Source organism: Pan paniscus, chromosome 9 (genome assembly GCF_029289425.2).
Source record: "Pan paniscus chromosome 9, NHGRI_mPanPan1-v2.0_pri, whole genome shotgun sequence".
Taxonomy (NCBI): domain Eukaryota; kingdom Metazoa; phylum Chordata; class Mammalia; order Primates; family Hominidae; genus Pan; species Pan paniscus.
Window position 1 is genome coordinate 79,708,957 of NC_073258.2, and position 17,974 is coordinate 79,726,930.

At 44.8% G+C, this 17,974-nt stretch overlaps 1 protein-coding gene across 4 annotated transcripts in view; it reads right to left on the bottom strand.

Annotated features, from left to right (window-relative positions):
- TENM4 (teneurin transmembrane protein 4) overlaps positions 1-17,974 on the bottom strand; it is a 3,002,963-nt gene that overhangs the window by 123,067 nt on the left and 2,861,922 nt on the right. For all 4 annotated transcript variants that reach the window (XM_063608694.1, XM_063608696.1, XM_063608693.1 and 1 more), the window contains one exon: positions 4,684-4,869. In XM_063608694.1, coding sequence (XP_063464764.1) covers positions 4,684-4,869 — 186 coding nt within the window. The remainder of the gene's footprint in view (positions 1-4,683; positions 4,870-17,974) is intronic.

The window sequence follows — 17,974 nt, forward strand, 5'->3', positions numbered from 1 at the left end:
TGGATCACTTGAGGTCAGGAGTTAGAGACCAGCCTGGTCAACATGGTGAAACCCCGTCTCTATTAAAAATACAAAAATTAGGCCAGGCGCGGTGGCTTATGCCTGTAATCCCAGCACTTTGGGAGGCCGAGGCAGGTGGATCACCTGAGGTCAGGAGTTTGAGATCAGCCTGACCAACATGGAAAAACTCTGTCTCTACTAAAACTACAAAATTAGCCAGGTGTGGTGGCGGGCATCTGTGATCCTGGCTACTTGGGAGGCTGAGGCAGGAGAATCACTTGAACCCGGGAGGCAGAGGTTGTGGTCAGCCGAGATCGTGCCACTGCACTCCAGGATGGGCAACAAGGGTGAAAATCCATCTCAAAAAAACAAAAAACAAAAATTAGCTGGTGTGGTGGTGCACACCTATAGTCCCACCTACTCGGGAGGCTGAGGCAGAAGAATTGCTTGAACCTGGGAGGCGGAAGTTTCAGTGATCCGAGGTGGTGCCACTGTACTCCAGCATGCGCAACAGAGTGAGACTCTGTCTTTTTTTTTTTTTTTTTTTAAAAACTGGACAAAGCACGGAAGATTTTGTGGCTTTTCTTTATAATTTCTCTTCATTGGGAAGTCTGGTTTTGCTCACTCAAGTAATTGTATCTTCAGGGTATCATTTTGATCTTTACCCCCAGAGGAAGCTTTTGTTTAAAAATCAGCACTTCTAGGATTGGACAGCTCTCCTGAAGTCTGGTAAATAATTCTGTATATCTGGTATCTTGAACAATCACAGCTTTGGAGTCAAGCTGGAATTTTATTAATGTAATCAGAAGCTGGCATTTTCTACAGGTGTTTTCTTTACTTTAGAGACAAGGGGCACTGAGGTAAATAGAAAAACCATGATAGAACTGATCCAAAATGTTAGTAGTGTTTTCAAAGAAATAGGAAAAAAATTAAACGCCTTGTTAAATTTAACTACGATTTTCAGCTTTCTCAAAGGAAATCAGAGGTCAAGCACCAGACTTCATGGATCCATAAAACTCCTTGAAAAGAACCAAAAATATGCACTTGGTGACTCTCTGTCAATCATATACTTGAGAAACAGATCCAAATCAATCCATCTTACCCTGACTTCTGGACTAGGAAAACTGGGTTTCATATATGCAAGTGGGAGTATTAGTGTCATGTAAGTAACAGTAAAAATGAAGAATCCCTTCTTCTTCATGAGATATTTTTAGGAGCAGGTGAGTCACTTTTGGGCTGATGGGTGTGCAGTTCTGTGGGCAGTGGAGGAGGGGGATGAAATTCTGTCACCCTTGGGGACCTACTCCAGCCACTCCATTCTGTGATTCATGGATAGAGAAACTAAAGCCTCAGGCAACTGCGTGGTCTGGCCCTGGTGCTTTTACCAAAGACCCTTCTTCAAGATGCAAAGAGACAGGTGATTCCTAACATAAGGAATTAGGATTGAATGTGAAATATTTTTGCTGTTTGACAAAAATACTGTCATTGAAGAGGATGCCACTGTCAAATTCCCTTTCGTTCTGAAAACCAACCTCTCTTGAGAAGAATCATGTAGCTTCCATGAAAGATAAGGTGAGCCAAAGGCTCCAAAAGAAGATATTTAATTCCTACTATAATAATCTGCTCTGGGAAATGTCACTGGGGTAAAAAGGTTCTTAACGCTGGGGACTTGGCCATAAGGGGCCCAGATTTGTCTTGTTCTTTAAATTCTGTATTCCTGCTGTAAGGTCATCAAGCCATTCCTTCCTGTTTACGCAGGGCGGCAGTATGTAAATAAACAGGCCCTCTTTTTTTGCTTCCACTGCCTAGAGGTCTCTAAATCAGTGTCATGGATACCAGCTCTTTCTCTGGTATGGGAAATAACTATTGCAGCTAGGAGCTAGCTACACGATAATGACCTATTGTATGATAATGAAATCTGATAACAAGAGAAAATTTAACACTTTGAATTTCTAACTTTTCACATCAGCAGTTTTTTTCTTTTCCTAAATGACTCTCACAGGGAGTAAAGTTCTCTGGAAACAAGGAAATGCTTCTTGTTACCATCAAAGACTAAAAATGGATTTCCCCTTCTCATTTCTATTTCAACAAGAAAAGGATGGGACCATTGTTTCTCTACTTTGCCTCCCCTCCCCCTTCCCTTATATCCTACAGGGTTATTGAAGTGTTCCTTCAGCACGAGGGTGTTGAGTTTCTCATGGGGACGCAGCTGGCCACGGGCAGAGACCCACAGAGAGAAGGTTACCATGCAGGAAAATTAGACAAGGACGAAGAAAATGCTCACCACACAATGAGAGGTATTAATAGAATTCCCAGCCAAAGTCCTTTCAGCTGAGCCACTATGACTAGTCTATTGCTTCTTCAATGTCCTATGACATTTCTTTGGTATTTAGGATGGTCAACCTTACTCTTATATTGTGCACATTTACCTTGATGTATTTCTTATCTGGAGGGGAAAAGGTATCTGCATCCCCAAGGTGGAATCTGTTCTAGAAGAGCGACAAAAGAGCATACAGGGGAGGTAGAAGTGGACGGTTTGACTTCTTGGCATCAAAATAAAAGGGACATTCTTAAGGCCAGGCTGATGAATATCCAGAAAACACTGCCTGTAAAACAGCCTGCCCAGAAGCCACGACATGAGTCATGTGTGACTAGACGAAGGGAGAGGTTCCCTAAGATGCGATGCGTTTATCTTATAACATTTTTGTCCAACATTTGCAAACGTTTTGGAGTTTGGTAAGATGAGCTGAGGACTCTGTAAGCAAGAGAAAGCAAACAGAATGGGCCCTCTCTGGGCTCTGGTTTTTTTGTTTCTGTTTTTGTTTTTTTTTGTTTTTGTTTTTGTTTTTTAGATAGGTGTGGGCTTTCTTCTGGGCTGGGAGGTTGAAAGGTTGGTTCATCCTCAGTCATGCAGAAAAGGGAAGGTGAGGGGAAAGCAGAGTTTAAAGAAGAGGCCCCCTCAGATGACCAGGGCCACTTCTCACTAAGGGGTTTCCAGGACAATTGTAAGGGAGGATGACACTGATATAAAGAAGCCATCAAGGTGCACACAGTAACATGACGCAGCACAACCTGCAGTGGCTGCCGCAGTGGCTGCCAATGGGATGGAGTGGCTCTGTTGAGGGTGGGGGCTGGGCAGATTAGGTGAGGGACTCTGAGTGCAACTGCCACGACAGGGCACAGTCTCCAGGAGGGACAGGAGCAGGTGCCTCAGTAGAAAACCAGCACTTTATCGTGCAAGCGCTGCAGAGTAAGCAGCTGGTAAGGAAAAATCAAGTGTCAAATTCCTGCTCTACCTCTTTGAAGTTCCGTGACCTTAAGCCTCAGGTCCTTGAAAATGAGGAAATAATACATACTGCTTCACAGGGTGATTGTAAGGAGGATAAAATAATGCAGCTAAAGTTCTTAGTGCAGCTCTCGGCACGTTGTGAATACTTAAAAATCAGAAGCCATTATTATTATTAATATTAATAAATGTAAGGTATTCCATGGCCAAAACCCAGGGATGTTGCAGGGGCAGGGACCAAGGATGTAAACTAATGTTAGGCTTCAAAACAAAAACAATGAAGACTGAAAAAACCCTCAAGGGGTAAGAGGTAGCTCTGTTTGCTCAAAATTCCTTTGTCTCTCCAAAGCTGCGGGGCTTGTCTTCCAGTTTCTCTAAGACCCAAGAGGTCACTTTCTAAGCCAGAAAGGTACCTGGAATCCTGCCTTCTAAAGCCATGTGCTCACCATCTGATCACAGACCCTTCATTTAAAAAAAAACAAAAAACAAAAAAAAAAACAAAAAACAAAAACGGAAGGGGAAGAAGCTAAAACACACATATATACACAAACCGGTTGATTCAATAAAGAGCTTTTGGTGAGTGCTCATTCCAGGATAATAAACCAAGCAAAACGTCTGGCTGAGTTTAAAATCAACAAAACCAGCAGGAAAGGCAGAAGGAAGGGAATGAAGTGATCAGCTTGTTTTCAGAGCTGCTTCAGCAGGAGCTGGTGCCGAGGAGACCCCAAGGGAGGGGAAAGGAGACAAATGCAGACAGGATGGAAGCTGAGGACGGGGGAAGATCCCAGGCCTAATGGACTCCAGATGTGGCCTTAGGGCCTGTGGGGAGCTCTCCCCAGGATTCCACACCTCTTGGGGAATTCTGACCTAGGAGCCCAGTGGGCATGGAGGGCTCAGAGCTAAGCCCCAGCCATCCCAGCAAGATAATGCATTGGATAATAATGGCTGCATGTACTGGGCACTCCACTGTATGCCAGCCTTTGCTAAGGTCTTCACATGTATTATTGTCCCCATCTTACGAGTGAGGAAACTGAGGCTCAGAAAGTTGACAGGGCTTGCCCATAGCTGCTAAGAAGTGCTCATCTGCCTCATTCCTGAACACAGAGCTCCCTGACACAGATCCATACTGCATGTAGCCTTGGAGGAGCTAAAGAGCAAGGTGTGCTAACCAGCTAACCAGGGAAATGGAAATTGGGAGTAATAAGGTTGAAAATACCAAATTGTGAGTTTAAATCCAACCGATGGCTAGGAAATGCCAGTCGTAATGCCTCCAGATGAAAGGACTTTCTTCCCCATCCCCACATGCGATGAGGGCCCAGGCTGGCCCTGAAATGCCCCAACAGACAAAGATGTCCTGCAGACCAGAGAAGGTACCCGGGGACCTCGGCCCGCCATACCGATGGTGCAGTGTTCGCCATTCCAGCCAGGGCTGCACTCGCACTTGCCGTCGCGGCAGGTCCCATGCTCGGCACAGCGCGGGTGGCAGGCCCGCTGGTCACAGGCTGCCCCCATCCAGCCATCCTCGCAGCGGCAGGTGCCCCCTACGCACACGCCATGGCCACCACAGTCGGCAGCACAGATCTCTGTGGGGAGGAGCAGAAGAAGGGAGGACACCAGGGCCAGGAGGGGAGGCAGTGGCCAGAGGGGCAGGGGAGAGAGGAGAGAGAAAAACAACAAGTATTGAGCAAGTTATTGTTGGAAACCAAAGTCACACTTGGCTACATACCTGGGCTTCTGTGACAGATCAGGATTCCAGAGGCTCGGGAGACTAATCTCCGTGGACAATGACCCTCAGATGAGAACAATTCTCTGGGCAGAATCTTGCCCTGTGCCTGTTTCCCCACCAAAAGAGGAAGGATTGTAGGGCTCTGCTCAATTTGCTTCTCCTTCTTGCCAGCCTGTCCCTGCCTTTGTGCTTGCCCCTTCCAAAGGGGACCGGCATTCTGAACAGACATCAGGAAAAGTCAAATGTAATTAAAAACCAGTTATGTGTGAAAACAAAGTAAGGATGAGTCCCCATCGCCAAATGAAGTGCTTGTGGTCTGGCTGGGCACGTGATGAGTTCTGGGGCCTGCATTTCATGACTGCCTGGACTCTGATTGAGGTTGGGGTGCGGGAGGGAGGCTGAACCCCAATCCCATGAGTATACTCTAGGTTGTTGTCCAAAACCTGCAGTTTGTTCTGTGCTTTTGCTGGGTTTATTCTCTTTCAGCTTCCTGCTTCCTCACCCCAACTCCAAGAACGATCTAAATGGGGTTTCAGATCCAAAGTAAATGGTTTGGAGGGGGGCCCTTCATAGCCAGAGTGGAGCTGCCCGCCCTTCACAAAGGCACATCTGTGAGATGGTGCAAAACACACAGGGCCCGATTCACAAGCCCCTCAGGCTCCAGGCCAGCAACAGCTTCATGCTTACTGCAGGCAGCGGTGGTAAAGTCTTCCAAAATACAACTGCTCTTTAGGAAACAGGTTGAGCAACCATGTCCACTGAAGCTCTCTGCCAGGGCTCTGAGGGAGAGAGACTGACTTGATTCTCATGCCTCGTGGCCCCACATGCTTCAAATTCACATGAAAATCTCAATCCTTTTCATTTCTTTCAAACTAAATTAGCTGGCACCTCTGTCAAGGTGCATTTGCTCATCTCCCTTCCAAACTGCATGCTTAGTTTAGAAGCTGCTAATCATCTTAGCTACTTTGAAAAAGAAAAGAAAACAAAATTAGGTCTCAGAGGCTCAGACCTTCCTACCAATCTACAAGACAATGAATAAAATGTTTGAGAATTTAACAAATAGTAAGAGTTACCATGTATGTTGTGTTCCTGTGCCAGACATCCTGCCAAGCACATTACCTCAAAAGGGAGGTACTTATTACGTGCAGTAACACATCAGATTCTTCAGCTGTAAAGTGGGAAGGGATATCTCTGACCTGGAGCCAGGGACCTGGGTCCTATGCCAGGCTCAGGAGCTTCTGAGCTGTGTGACCTGGGGCAGGTCCCTTGACTTCACTGAGCTACAGTTCCTGTCTGGAGAGTGTGAGCTGCATGATGCTGCCTTGCAGCAGCCCTTTGCTGACCTAACTGGGCTCTGGCAAGCACCCAGTGAAGTGGATGACAAAAAGGCATGACAAAGATCAAGCAACTCAGGAAAGGTTTCCTGAATTGAGGTCAGCACAGTGAACTTCAGACAGGGAGTCTAGGAGGTTTGTGAGATCTATACCTGCTCAGCCACTAATCTACTGTGTGGCTTTGGGGAGATCACTTCCTCTCTTCTGGGTGTCAGTTTCCTCATCTGTTGCAGGTGGAACCTAATGGTATTTAAGATCCCTTCAGGCTGTAAGAATGTGGGATTCTATGACAGAGCACCCTCCCTGTTAGACAGTGTAATCTACCCCCAAGACCTGGCTGAAAAGTACCCCCTCCTCTGAGAAATCTCCTGTAATTCACCCTGTGGGTTATTCACTTGTTTCTTTCCTTCCCATTTTTACATGGTAGAGTGGTTTTCTGTTTCTTTGTCTGTCTTATCATCAGACTAGGAACCTGAGGCTGGTCTAATTCCTTTGATCACCTCCATCCCTGGTACCAAGCACAGATCCTGGTATAGAATAGACCTCTTACTAAGGTTTGTTGGATGATGGATGAATTATGGTATGCCTGGGGCTATAGATGCCTGAGAATGGTAAACATTCACCACACCCCACTTAGCCTGGCTGAAAAGTCCAACCAGGCCCACCTGTCTGTTTCTGTCTAGCGACCTGCCTGTATGAGACTGTCCCACGTGAGGACAGGGCTGCGGAGCTATGTCAAGCAGCCCCCTAGGATGCTGTTCAAGCTCTTTTCCTTGCTTGCTCACATAGACAAACACTTGGGCTTGCCTCAAGATAAAGAATGACAATCTCCAGGCCCCAGGACATCCTAGGTCCTGTCTCTGTAATTCCCATTTCTTCTGTACAACATTGAAAGGGCAATGACTTCCTGGTGACTCTGGAGGCTGGGCCTGGGGTCAGGGCTGGAACTTTCCCTTGAGGGCCCTTGGAGAGATGAAAAATCAGCTTAGTATTTGTTTGGGTTTACTCAGCACTTTTGCCAGGTGGTGGTTTATGGTGTGAAAGTAAACAGCAGAAAGCATACTATTCACTGAGGTGTGAGCCAGGAGAGGGGCGGGCTGCTGGGGCCAAAGCCATGGTGTTTTCAGGCAGCAGAGCACATGGAGCCCCTCAGGGACCAAGAGAAGAGGCAGGCTTTTCCCCACAATGAACTTCCAGACTTCAGGTCTTAGCTAAAACGTACTTCATTCCTTTATTAAGTCACCTGGAGACAGTACAGACAAAAGACAGTAAGACTTGGAATCAGATGTGATTCCAGATCTCAGTTTTGCCTGCTCTATGACCTACTCAATAGCTGTAAGCTTCCTTTTCTTCCTCTGCAAAGTGACAATGATGATGACAACCACTTCAGAGGCTTCTTCCTACCTAATATATAGTAGGTATCAATCAATTCATACTAATTCATGTATTCTTCTAATAATATCCACACATGCCTACTATATGCCAGAGACTGTACCTGGTGCTAGAAATACAGAGGTCAATAAGATATAATCTCTGCCCCCCAGGAGATCACAGTCCAGATAAAGCACAAACTAATATTGGCGTTCAAAAGATTATCCAAATAACCTATAGCTATGACTCATGCCTGCACCTTTTTGCTATGTACAATGAATTAAAGAACATGGAACTTAGGGTCAGACAGGTCTGATCTGCCTATGGCTTTACCACTTACTGGCTGGGTAATCTGCAAGCTGCCAATTATGCAATTCATTGAGCCTTGCTTTCCATTTCTGTAAAATGGGGTTGATAATTCCCACTTCACCAATTTCACAGGGTTGGTGTTAGATCAAATGAGGTAATATGTGGGAAAGCCATTTTTTATTTAACTAATGCTCACATCAAGTTTTACAGTTTGCAAAGCACTCTTCATGGACAATTTCTCATTGAACTATCACAACAGGGCTGTGAGAATGCCTGGCTATTATCCTTCTTAGTGGTGTGGATACTGAGGCCCAGATAGTATGAGAACATTCTACGAGGTCATGTGATCATCTAGTGTCTTTTCATTGTTTTGACAATCCTTGGAAAAGTACTTCAAGGCAGACATTTCACAGATAAGGAAACGAAGCCTCAGAACAGGCAAGGAACACTGACCTGTCACAGGTGGGCTTCCCTTTGAGGGAAACTCTCAGCTTTTCCAGCAGATCCCCACCTCCTGCCACTTCTGGCCCTGCTTATCCTTTGTTATATCCAAGTCAGACCCTGATACATGTGAAATGAAATGAGGTCCTCTACACAGAGTTTCCCAGGCACTTAGTCTCACCCTTCCCATCTGGAGATTACTGCTCTGTCCATCCAAACACTCAACTTCCTTGCCAGTTTACACTAGACATGCTCTCCTGGCATGAAGTTAAAGTGGCCTGGTGACTGGGCACCCCTCCACCAGCCCTTTACAAGCTGGGTTGTGAGCTCTTACACATTTTAATGGAAGGGCCCTTGATGTTTATGGGGTGCTAACTGAAGGTAATACAGCTTGGGAGTGCTTGGATTCTCTGCAGATGGGCCCATCTGACTGAGTGAAGAGACCCACAGACTCAAGATGAGAGTAGAAACCTGTGATGCTACTTTACCATTTGGCCCCAAGTCATAGTCCCTATTGTTTCTTTTTTTCTTATTTTCAAATACCTTGAAACAAAAGGAACTGTTTTATTTTTCCTTCTCAGATTCTGCTTTGACATTAAAGCAGATATAATTTCCTGAAGTGGCTAGTGAAAGCTAAACAGGACTATGCTAAAGAATGTGCTTTGACAGCTCATATGTCTTTTACATAATGTAAGTGGTCCTTTGTGAAATGTGGGTTACAGCTCCTCTCCTAGTCACAAGTTCCCTTATGTAAAACAGGGATGACGTCAACTACTATACTTTGGAGGATTGCTGTAGGAATTACTTTCATTTGGTTGATTTCTTGGGTGCTCCCTGTGTGCAAGCCCCACAGTGGGCACTGGAGATCCCATGGTGATTATGACAGGCATGAATTTTTCCTTGACCTCAAGGAGTTTACATTCTAGCATGGCAGACAGATATAACCTAAATCAATTTAGCATGAACAAAAGTATAGCTTCTAACATAGTGCCTGGCACATATTCAGGATATAATAAAGACACACATTTTTATGAGAAAGGAGATGTAGTGGCAAGTACACTAGACTAAACTTAGAAGATCAGATATGAATTCTGACGTTTGCAACATACCCAATAACAAGGGAGGGTTTGATAAATGCTAGTGGGCTTTCACATGACCAACATCAGAGCTTTCTGAATTAATGGTGGAGGGCTGGGGTCTGGGAGGAATCTTTTGAAGTACTAGGAGTACACAAGCCATAGGGGAGACTTGAGTTCAGATTCTGACTCCCCAGTTTCCTAGCTGTGGGTACTTGGGGAACTTAATCTCTCTGAGACATAATTCTTTACCCCTAAAATGAGGAGAGTAATAATGGTCCCCCTCTAGGATGAGTGGTGACAACTGAAGAAAATAGTTTATATGAAAAGCTCTGTGTACACTATGCTGTGTATGACTAATTGATGAGGACCTAAGATGATTCCATCAGCACAGCTCCAAGTAACCCAGCAGAGGAATGTGTTCCTGAAGAATGAAATATTTGCTTTTCTAGTAGTGGTCTCAAACTTTGGGGCTACTACTAGAAAAGCATGCTCTTCCTCTGGTCACCTAGCATGGCATCATCAGCCATGAGTATCAAAACCTAGGTAGAAGCCATTTGTATTTGTAGCCTGGACTTCCTCTCAAAATCAGAGGAAAATCTCCAACTGTCCAAAAATTCCTATTCCAAGCTTACAGAGTTCTTGATTGAACTGTACAGGCCCTTGGAGATGAACCTGGCAACACGTGAGCTCTTCCCCTACAGAAAGTCAAACCCACAGCACCACCCTTTCCCTATCCCACCTCTTCCCTGCCTCACCCGTGCACTGTCCTCTATCTAGGTTGGAAGCCCACCTGATGGGAAGGTCCAACGTGGTCCCCTGGCACTAGCACCAGGTGTGGCCCAGCATGGCTTTCAACAAATGTTTGTTGAAAGAATAGATGAATGAAAAAAGCTTTAATGGAAGAGGTGTATGTCGGTTGATATGACTCTATCTCAGTGCCACGTTGTACACAGGTTATTTTGTTAAATACATTATGTAGAGGCTCAGTGTCCTTTGTGCCTAAGCTTCTTAGAAACTCATTTTCTCCAATCTCTGTGTGTGAACTCTGTAATTTAAAACAATGCCTCAGTCCTTACACCCACAGACACATCTTCTTCATGCTAATGCCCAAGTCACACCTGTTCTCTTTCTATGATGTGGAAGGGGGTGAACACACGAGGAAGAGGCGAAAGAGCAGGGAAAAGACACAAGGTTTGGCTCTTGGTTAATTATGCCAAAAAATGTACATGTACAGGAAAAGCTGCCCCACGCTCCTCTCATTAGATGTTAATCCCCGTGCAAGCCCAGATGAAGCCTGGGACCTATCGCAGCTACGTTTTAATTTGTCTGGACTTACTTTACAATCCTGTTCATTAAAATAGCTGGTAGGGGAAGCTGTGCCTTTCTCCGAAAGGGAAAGACTTATGCACAATTTTCCCATAAAATTTCTTCTACTTGGAAAGACGCTCAAAACTGATACAAGTAAGGGGTAGAAGGGCCCCCGCCCAAAGATCTGTTCCTGCTGAGCAAGGAACAGGTGCAAATGAAGCTGTTTCTAAAATTCCAGTCATGTGGAAACAGAGTCTTGGCCCCCTGGGACCTCCTGGGAAGTCCTTTCATAAGTCTGCATTTAGCACTAGAAGAGGTAATAAGTACAATTGTTCTATTTTGCTGAGGACCTGAGATTCCAAGAGTGACCTTAAGAAATTTTAATAGAGGGTTAATTTTAAATGATTCCTGCCATGATTTTTTGTTTTATCACTAGCTCATCTGAGTTACTGCACAAGTGGGGGAGTTTATCAGAAATTCTGGCATACTTAAAGTCCAAGCCAAACCATTAATAGTCAGCATTTGAGGCAAAAATAAGAAAATGAAGTACCTTCAATGTTCCAGAACTGCAACTGTTGTTGTTGGAACACAAATATTAACTCATTAAATTCTTGCAATAGTCCTGCAATGATGCTTTCACTCCCATATCATAGTTGAGGAAACAGCTTGGAGACATTAAATGCTCAAAGGTACTTAGCTAGAAATGAAAGGTGACTGTGATTCACATGATTTTTGGCCTATGAGTTGTGGGATCAGGTTTAGACAATACCTCGGATGCCATATGAGTGTATCCCCTGATTGTTAATTACATCTTAGATCATAGCCCCAGCTAGACTATAAGATCTCTGGAATCAGTGTTTGAGTTTCCTTCCTCACCTCAACCCAATGCTGACTGTATTAAGCACTTTTCCTTTTGTTTGTCTGTTTATCTGTCTGTTCATCCTCCATCCGTCTGCTCATCCATCAGCCCATCTATCTGTCCATCCACCCAAATGTGTAATCACCTAACCAGCTGTGTGTCACCAGGCCATCTAAGTGTCCCAACTATTTCATGTTTATGTGCTGGAAAGCATCAGGGAAAGGAGGGGTTGAAGATACTGGAGGGAGCAAGGGGATGCTCAGCTGAGGTGCCTTTCAACAGGTAGAGAGGACTGTTTCCGAAGCACAATCAGAGGAATGGGCACAGTGGGTACTTCACCCTCTGGGTAGAGGGATCAGACAGAGAGTCATGTGGGACACAGTCTGTATGGGAAGCAGGCAGGATAATGGGGCAGCACTAAACTATTGGCCTCAGCGTTCTCAGTGAGGTAGGAGGCAGGAATCTCCCTGGAGCAGGGTGCTGGTGAATAGATGTGAACATTTGAAACAGCCCCATGGCGAATGAGAGCGAGAACTCACAAAGTACAAGAACTGCAGCTGGGAGGGCCCAGGAGAGGCTAAAGATCATGAGCATGATGTGATTTGGCTTAGTGGCATTCAGAAGCACAGCTGTGAGATCAGAAATGGTGAATGGTTAAAATGATCCTGGGTTTTGCAAGGTGGATGTGGAGTAAAGGCACAGAGACCAGGGAGCTGTGAGTGATGGACCAGCGGAAGAGCAGAAAATGTAGAAGGAGATTGAGCCAGGAGAGAACTGGCACTGGGTAGGAAGTGGCCTGGTTCTGGCCAGGAGATTTCCTTTAGGTGGATTAATGTCAAGGGAGAAAAAGAGCAAAACTAGAGGAGCAGGCTTTATGGTTAGAAAAGAATTCTCTAGATGGGAAAACTAGGGCCCATCTAGGAAGTACCTTATCCTATGCCACACAGTGACATGCATGTCAGTACCTGAGTAGGAACCTGCTGGCTGCCTTGGCAAACAGTCAATGTAAGGGGGCAGCTGGACAAGTAGCTGCCAGATGGTGGTCGCTGCGCTCTTTGGGCCTTCTTCTGTGCTTCTGCCTGTGCCATTTCCATAGTCTGGGCTCCTTTACCGTGATCTTCATGTGTTCAAATCTAAATGTGCTTTGAGTTCTGGCTCCAATGCCACCTCCTCCTTGAAACCCCCTCCCGGCAGCTGGAAGGAGTTTCACCTTCTGCCTTCCCAAAGCACTTTTATGTGGATCTCCTTTTCTCAGGGTTATTAGTCTACCTGAGTTGTCTAGAGAACCCTGCCATCATCAAATTAATCTCTGCATTCCCTAGTGAGTCTTACACAGGAAACATGTCTTCCGACTGTATCTGTATTGCCAGATTCCAGTGGTACAGGACAGAGTGCTCACGTAACTGTTCAAGATTCTGTGATTTTTCAGAGAAGGGGCTTGGAATCAGGTAAGAGCCTGCTCTGCTACTTCCTAGCTATGTGAAACAAATACTGCACACCTTTGAGCCTTATTTTTGTCATTTATAAAATGGTGATAATGATATCTATCTATCAGAGTTTTAAAACAGATTTAAAAATATACTGAGCATCTACTATGTGACAGATAGGCCTAGGGGCTGAGGATACGAGATTATATGAAATTATTCGTATCCACAAGAAACTCAAGTCTGCCTATGTGTGTAAATGTGCACAATGCCAGCCACCATGCCCAGCACACAGTAGGCTAATTAAAAGTTAGCTTTTTCTCCCACAGACCAGATCTCCATGTATTTTGTACAAATTAGCATTCTGAAAGTATGGCACCCACGCTGTCTCCCTGCCTCCCTCACTAAGTTGGACAGATGGCTTTCAGTCTCAGTGCAGGTTCCAGGAAGGAGCCAGAAGGGGAAGAAGGTACAGCAAAGGAACCTCTGACTTCCTTACAGTAATTAGTCTCCTTTAGACATTGAGGCCAAACCCAAGCTACTCTCCTGTGCTTTTCAACTTCCCTCCCTATCACCCGAGAGTCAGAGCGCTTCAAGCCATGGCTCTGTTCCACGGATCGAGATGGCGGAAAGTTAATGAGCCTCGGAAACCACACGGCCTTTCACCTCATTCAAGGAGCTTGGAGAGCTTTCAAACCAAGCAGAAAAGTGGATTCCAGTATGTGGGTGCAGAGCAGGTCTCCACATCTATTCCCCCAGGACTAGATTTTCAAGTCTTTACAAAGCACCTACCACAGGAAGCAGTAAGCCACTGCTATTCCTCTTAATTGGAGAGTATCTGGCTTCCTGATTAGAGGAGTTCAAACCCAGCTTGGAGGAGGCCTCCAAATAGGAGCTGACTCTGCAGAAGGATAACAAGTCAGGAAAGAACTAGTGAGCAAGGAAGCCAAATAACGAGACTGGGATGTGTATTTTCGGCCAGGACTGGAACACAACCTGACCCCCACTAAAAGGGCCCAAGTGGGTGAAATGAAGAGACAGCTGATGTTACACTCTCTTCCTAATGACCTCTGACCCTAATAACCTTTTGTAAAAGGCTCATTTCTCCACTCAGTCATAAGCTCATCTATCTAACTCTTTCCTGGACACTTCCACCTGGCTGTCCCCCAAGAACCTCCAACTGTATGCTGACAATAGACTAGGTTTCTAAAACCAAACCTGACCTTGTCACACCTCTGCCTAAAACTTCTCAGTGGCTCCCAAAGACAGAAAAAACCTAAACTCCTTCAAGATTATTCATGCTGGCTTTCCTCATCTTTTCCCCCTCTCACTACTGCCACAAATATCCTAAAAGCTAAGCCACTTCAAGCTACTCATCTTTCCTAGAAAATGCCTTGATCTCCCATCTTTGTATATGTTGCAAATCTTTGACTTCTACAATTGGCTGCTGCAAGGTGCTTGCCTCTTCCTTTTATCACTACCTACTCGTATCCAACCTCCACCACCACCTTGAATTCCACTTTCTCCAAGAAGCTTCCCTGACCATTGGTTGAGAGCAATTGTTCTTTTTCTGAAACCCTTGTAGTAATATTAGTACACCAAAGTCATGATCCAATTTACATGGTTCCTCTGGCAGTGTTACTAAATGAAGTGCTATCCAAAACCTGATACCTGATTTCTGGCAGTTTCAGCACAAACCTTGGTAATAGCCAATGGCAGAGTTGTGCAGGGGATAAACATGGGCTCTGAAGCCAGAGAAGCCTGGAAGTGACTCATTGTTTTCTCAGAGTGTCTTTGAGCAAGTCACGCAAGTTCTCTGGACCCTGGTTTCCTGGGAGTAACACCATCTGCAATGTCAGAGGTTAATGTATTTGCTGTTTGAATAAATCATGAAGCACATACATGAAGGAGCTCTGTAAAATATAAAATTTCCATTGAAAGAACAGTTTTTCTTTTTAGATTACAAGTTATAATAACAGCAGTTTGATTCAGGAAGACAACTAGAGATTTTGTACAAGATATCAGCTTGGGCATCCAAATAGAAACTTCATTCTGAAGCCCAATTTCAGAAGGGCTTACATTTGCATAATGAAAAGATCCAATTCTGAAAGAAAACGTTCCAGGGCTGTCAGGGGAAATTCTACTAAATTACAAATCTGCCAGCTCTTGGTTTATCAACCTTTAACTCTGGCAGTATTTAGCAGCATGCTTGTCTGGGCCCAATTTTCCAGTCTTTGATTAAATGTTAGGAACTGACCATCTCATTGTGTCTAAACCGCCACACTACCTCCCAGGCAACTGGTAGGCTCTTCCGTGCCGCCCTCTGACACTTCCCTTCCTCTCTATGCCACTGTCAATCTCCTGGATATTTATTATTCTGAACTTTGATTTCAGGCTATCACTTGCTGTTGGGAAGGGGTACAGGAAATGTCAAGTCTCAATGGATATTATTCCTCTGGAGAGATTCTAACCTTGAGTTTCCCCTCCTATAACATGCCTATACAGAAATAGTCTAACTTGATTGTTTCCTTTTGATGTTTAATTGGATGTTGGTGCTGTGCTTTCTGGGCTGAGAAGCTAATGCTTCTCAGAGAAGGAACAATTCTAGCTACACAAATGAGACTTGTAACAGGGGAGAATGCTCAATGCTGAATCTAATTTTCTCTCCCATCCATGAACATAAGACAATTTCTCTGGCATTAAAGCATCTCACTCAGTCTTTCTGTCATTAATAAGAATTAAATTCTGTTCCCTCAAATTTAAATGTAATTATATTTTGCCTCGTAAATAAAATTGAATTTAGCTCTAGTGCAACTGCTATGTTTAGAGCTTTAATTATGTTAACCCGGTTGCTACTTTAAGCTTATTTTTGTTAAAGCATTGAGTTTATTTTGCTGTCAATTGTGACTTAATTTGATAACAGGGCTTTTCAGCGCCATATCCATCTAGTCGTTATTGTTATTATTTATGCTTTGTGATTCTCTTTCCCTTTGGGTAGGGGAAGAGATTAATAGAGAATAAACTGAAAGCTTAGAGGATCTGAGTGTGAATTCTGGAGGGTTCCACTGTGTTAAGGTAGAATCTAGGCCAGATTGAGTTGAGAGAGCCAAAGAAAGAGATCTGATGTGGAGTCTGAAAGGGAAACAGTCAATGTTCACTGACAATTATTTTAAGCCAAGATTTTTGGCACGGCATTCAGCGGGCTCCGAGGTTTGGATCCTGCCTACCTCTGGCCTTCTTTCCTGCCACCCACCCCTGCAGCTCCTATCTCCAGCCGGACTGAGGCGTGACTGTCCAGCTGACCATGCATGCTCTCTACTTGTGCACACGCTGTTCCCTTGGCCTGCACTGCCCTCTCCTCCTTGGCCACCAGGGGGCCTCCCTTCAGTCCCCTTTCAGGGTCTGGCTCACAGATCTCTGGCTGGTGACAACCTTCTCCAGTTCCTCTCCCATCCCATTACTGGCCAAGTTCACTGCTGCTGCTTTTGTGCTCCCAAACCCTACTGTACACACATCAATCAGAGCTCTGCTCATGCTGAATAATTAGGCGTCTCATTTCCTGACCAGGCTGTGGGGCTGTCTGATCCTCGGTGCCTAAAACAGTGAATGCCCAGCACACAGGATAGGCCAGAAAGATTCAGTGAATGAATGCAGTGAATGTGTCAGTGTGGGAGCAGGTCTGGAGCTATTGTGGGGTGCTCTCTCTGAGGAGGTTGTGCTCTTCTCTGGAATGGACCTCAGGAAGCTTGTGATGCTGAGAGGAGGCTGACCCTAACTCCCTTGTGCTGTGGGCCACTGACCTAGTTGTTTGGGGTTAATGTGTCAGCTTTTATCTGACTCTTCATCTAGATAATGATCTAGATAATGACTCTTCATCTAGAGTCAATGACCAGTGTTGGGGCTGGGGAAAGGGGATGGTAGAGAGATTCAGAAACTGCAAGGAAACTGCGCCTCTGAGAGAGCAAGTGAGTTGTTTAAGGTTACACAGATTCAGGTCCAGGCCTTCTGGCTCCAAACCTTCACTGTATAAACTGTCCTAAGAATTACATTTGTTAGAGTTTAAGGACTGTTTGGATAATTTAAATCTAATCATGCATTCTAAAACTATATACAACTACTTCATTTATTGACTGCTTACTGAATGCAGCCACCATATACATGATAAATCTGATTTGGAAAACAACCCTGCAAGGCAGGTGTCATTAGCCATAGTCTATGCTTAAGCTGAGTCTTGAAAATCTAGCCTGGTCCTACTCCAAATTTCATGCAATTCTTGCTGACTGCACGTGTTACCTCCAAACCTGTGCCACTGAATCTCTAAAACATCTCCACCTGTTATTCCACAAAACTCAATTGCAATCAAATGATAAGAATCATAAACCCGCAGCATGAGCATTTTACATGCAAAATCTCTGCCATGTATTGCTTCTGTGAGCCAGCAACCCTAAGGAATAAAATATAGTGAGAGGGCCCTCTCAAATAAAAGTCATTTATGGGAGACAAGACTGGAGAGAGCTCATATAGCAGTGGAAATGAGGAATAAATTTATGAGGCTGAGGAGAGAGGCTATGGGGGTAAGGGTGGGGAAGGAAGACCTGAGGGAGAACCAACAGGGACAAATGATGAGTCTAAGGGATGGCTTTTGAAAGCGTACCATGGAAAATGCCACAGAGGCTAAAATCTTTAGAAGCCATTAAGCTCTGAAAGAAAGGTGAGCCTTTCCAATTCTAAGGACCATCTCAAAGAGATTACATTCTTTCCCTTTTCTGAGACAGCTCTGAGCCAAGAGGGTGAAAAGCCAACTAAAGCACAAGGAAGGGGAGATGGGAGGAGTCGT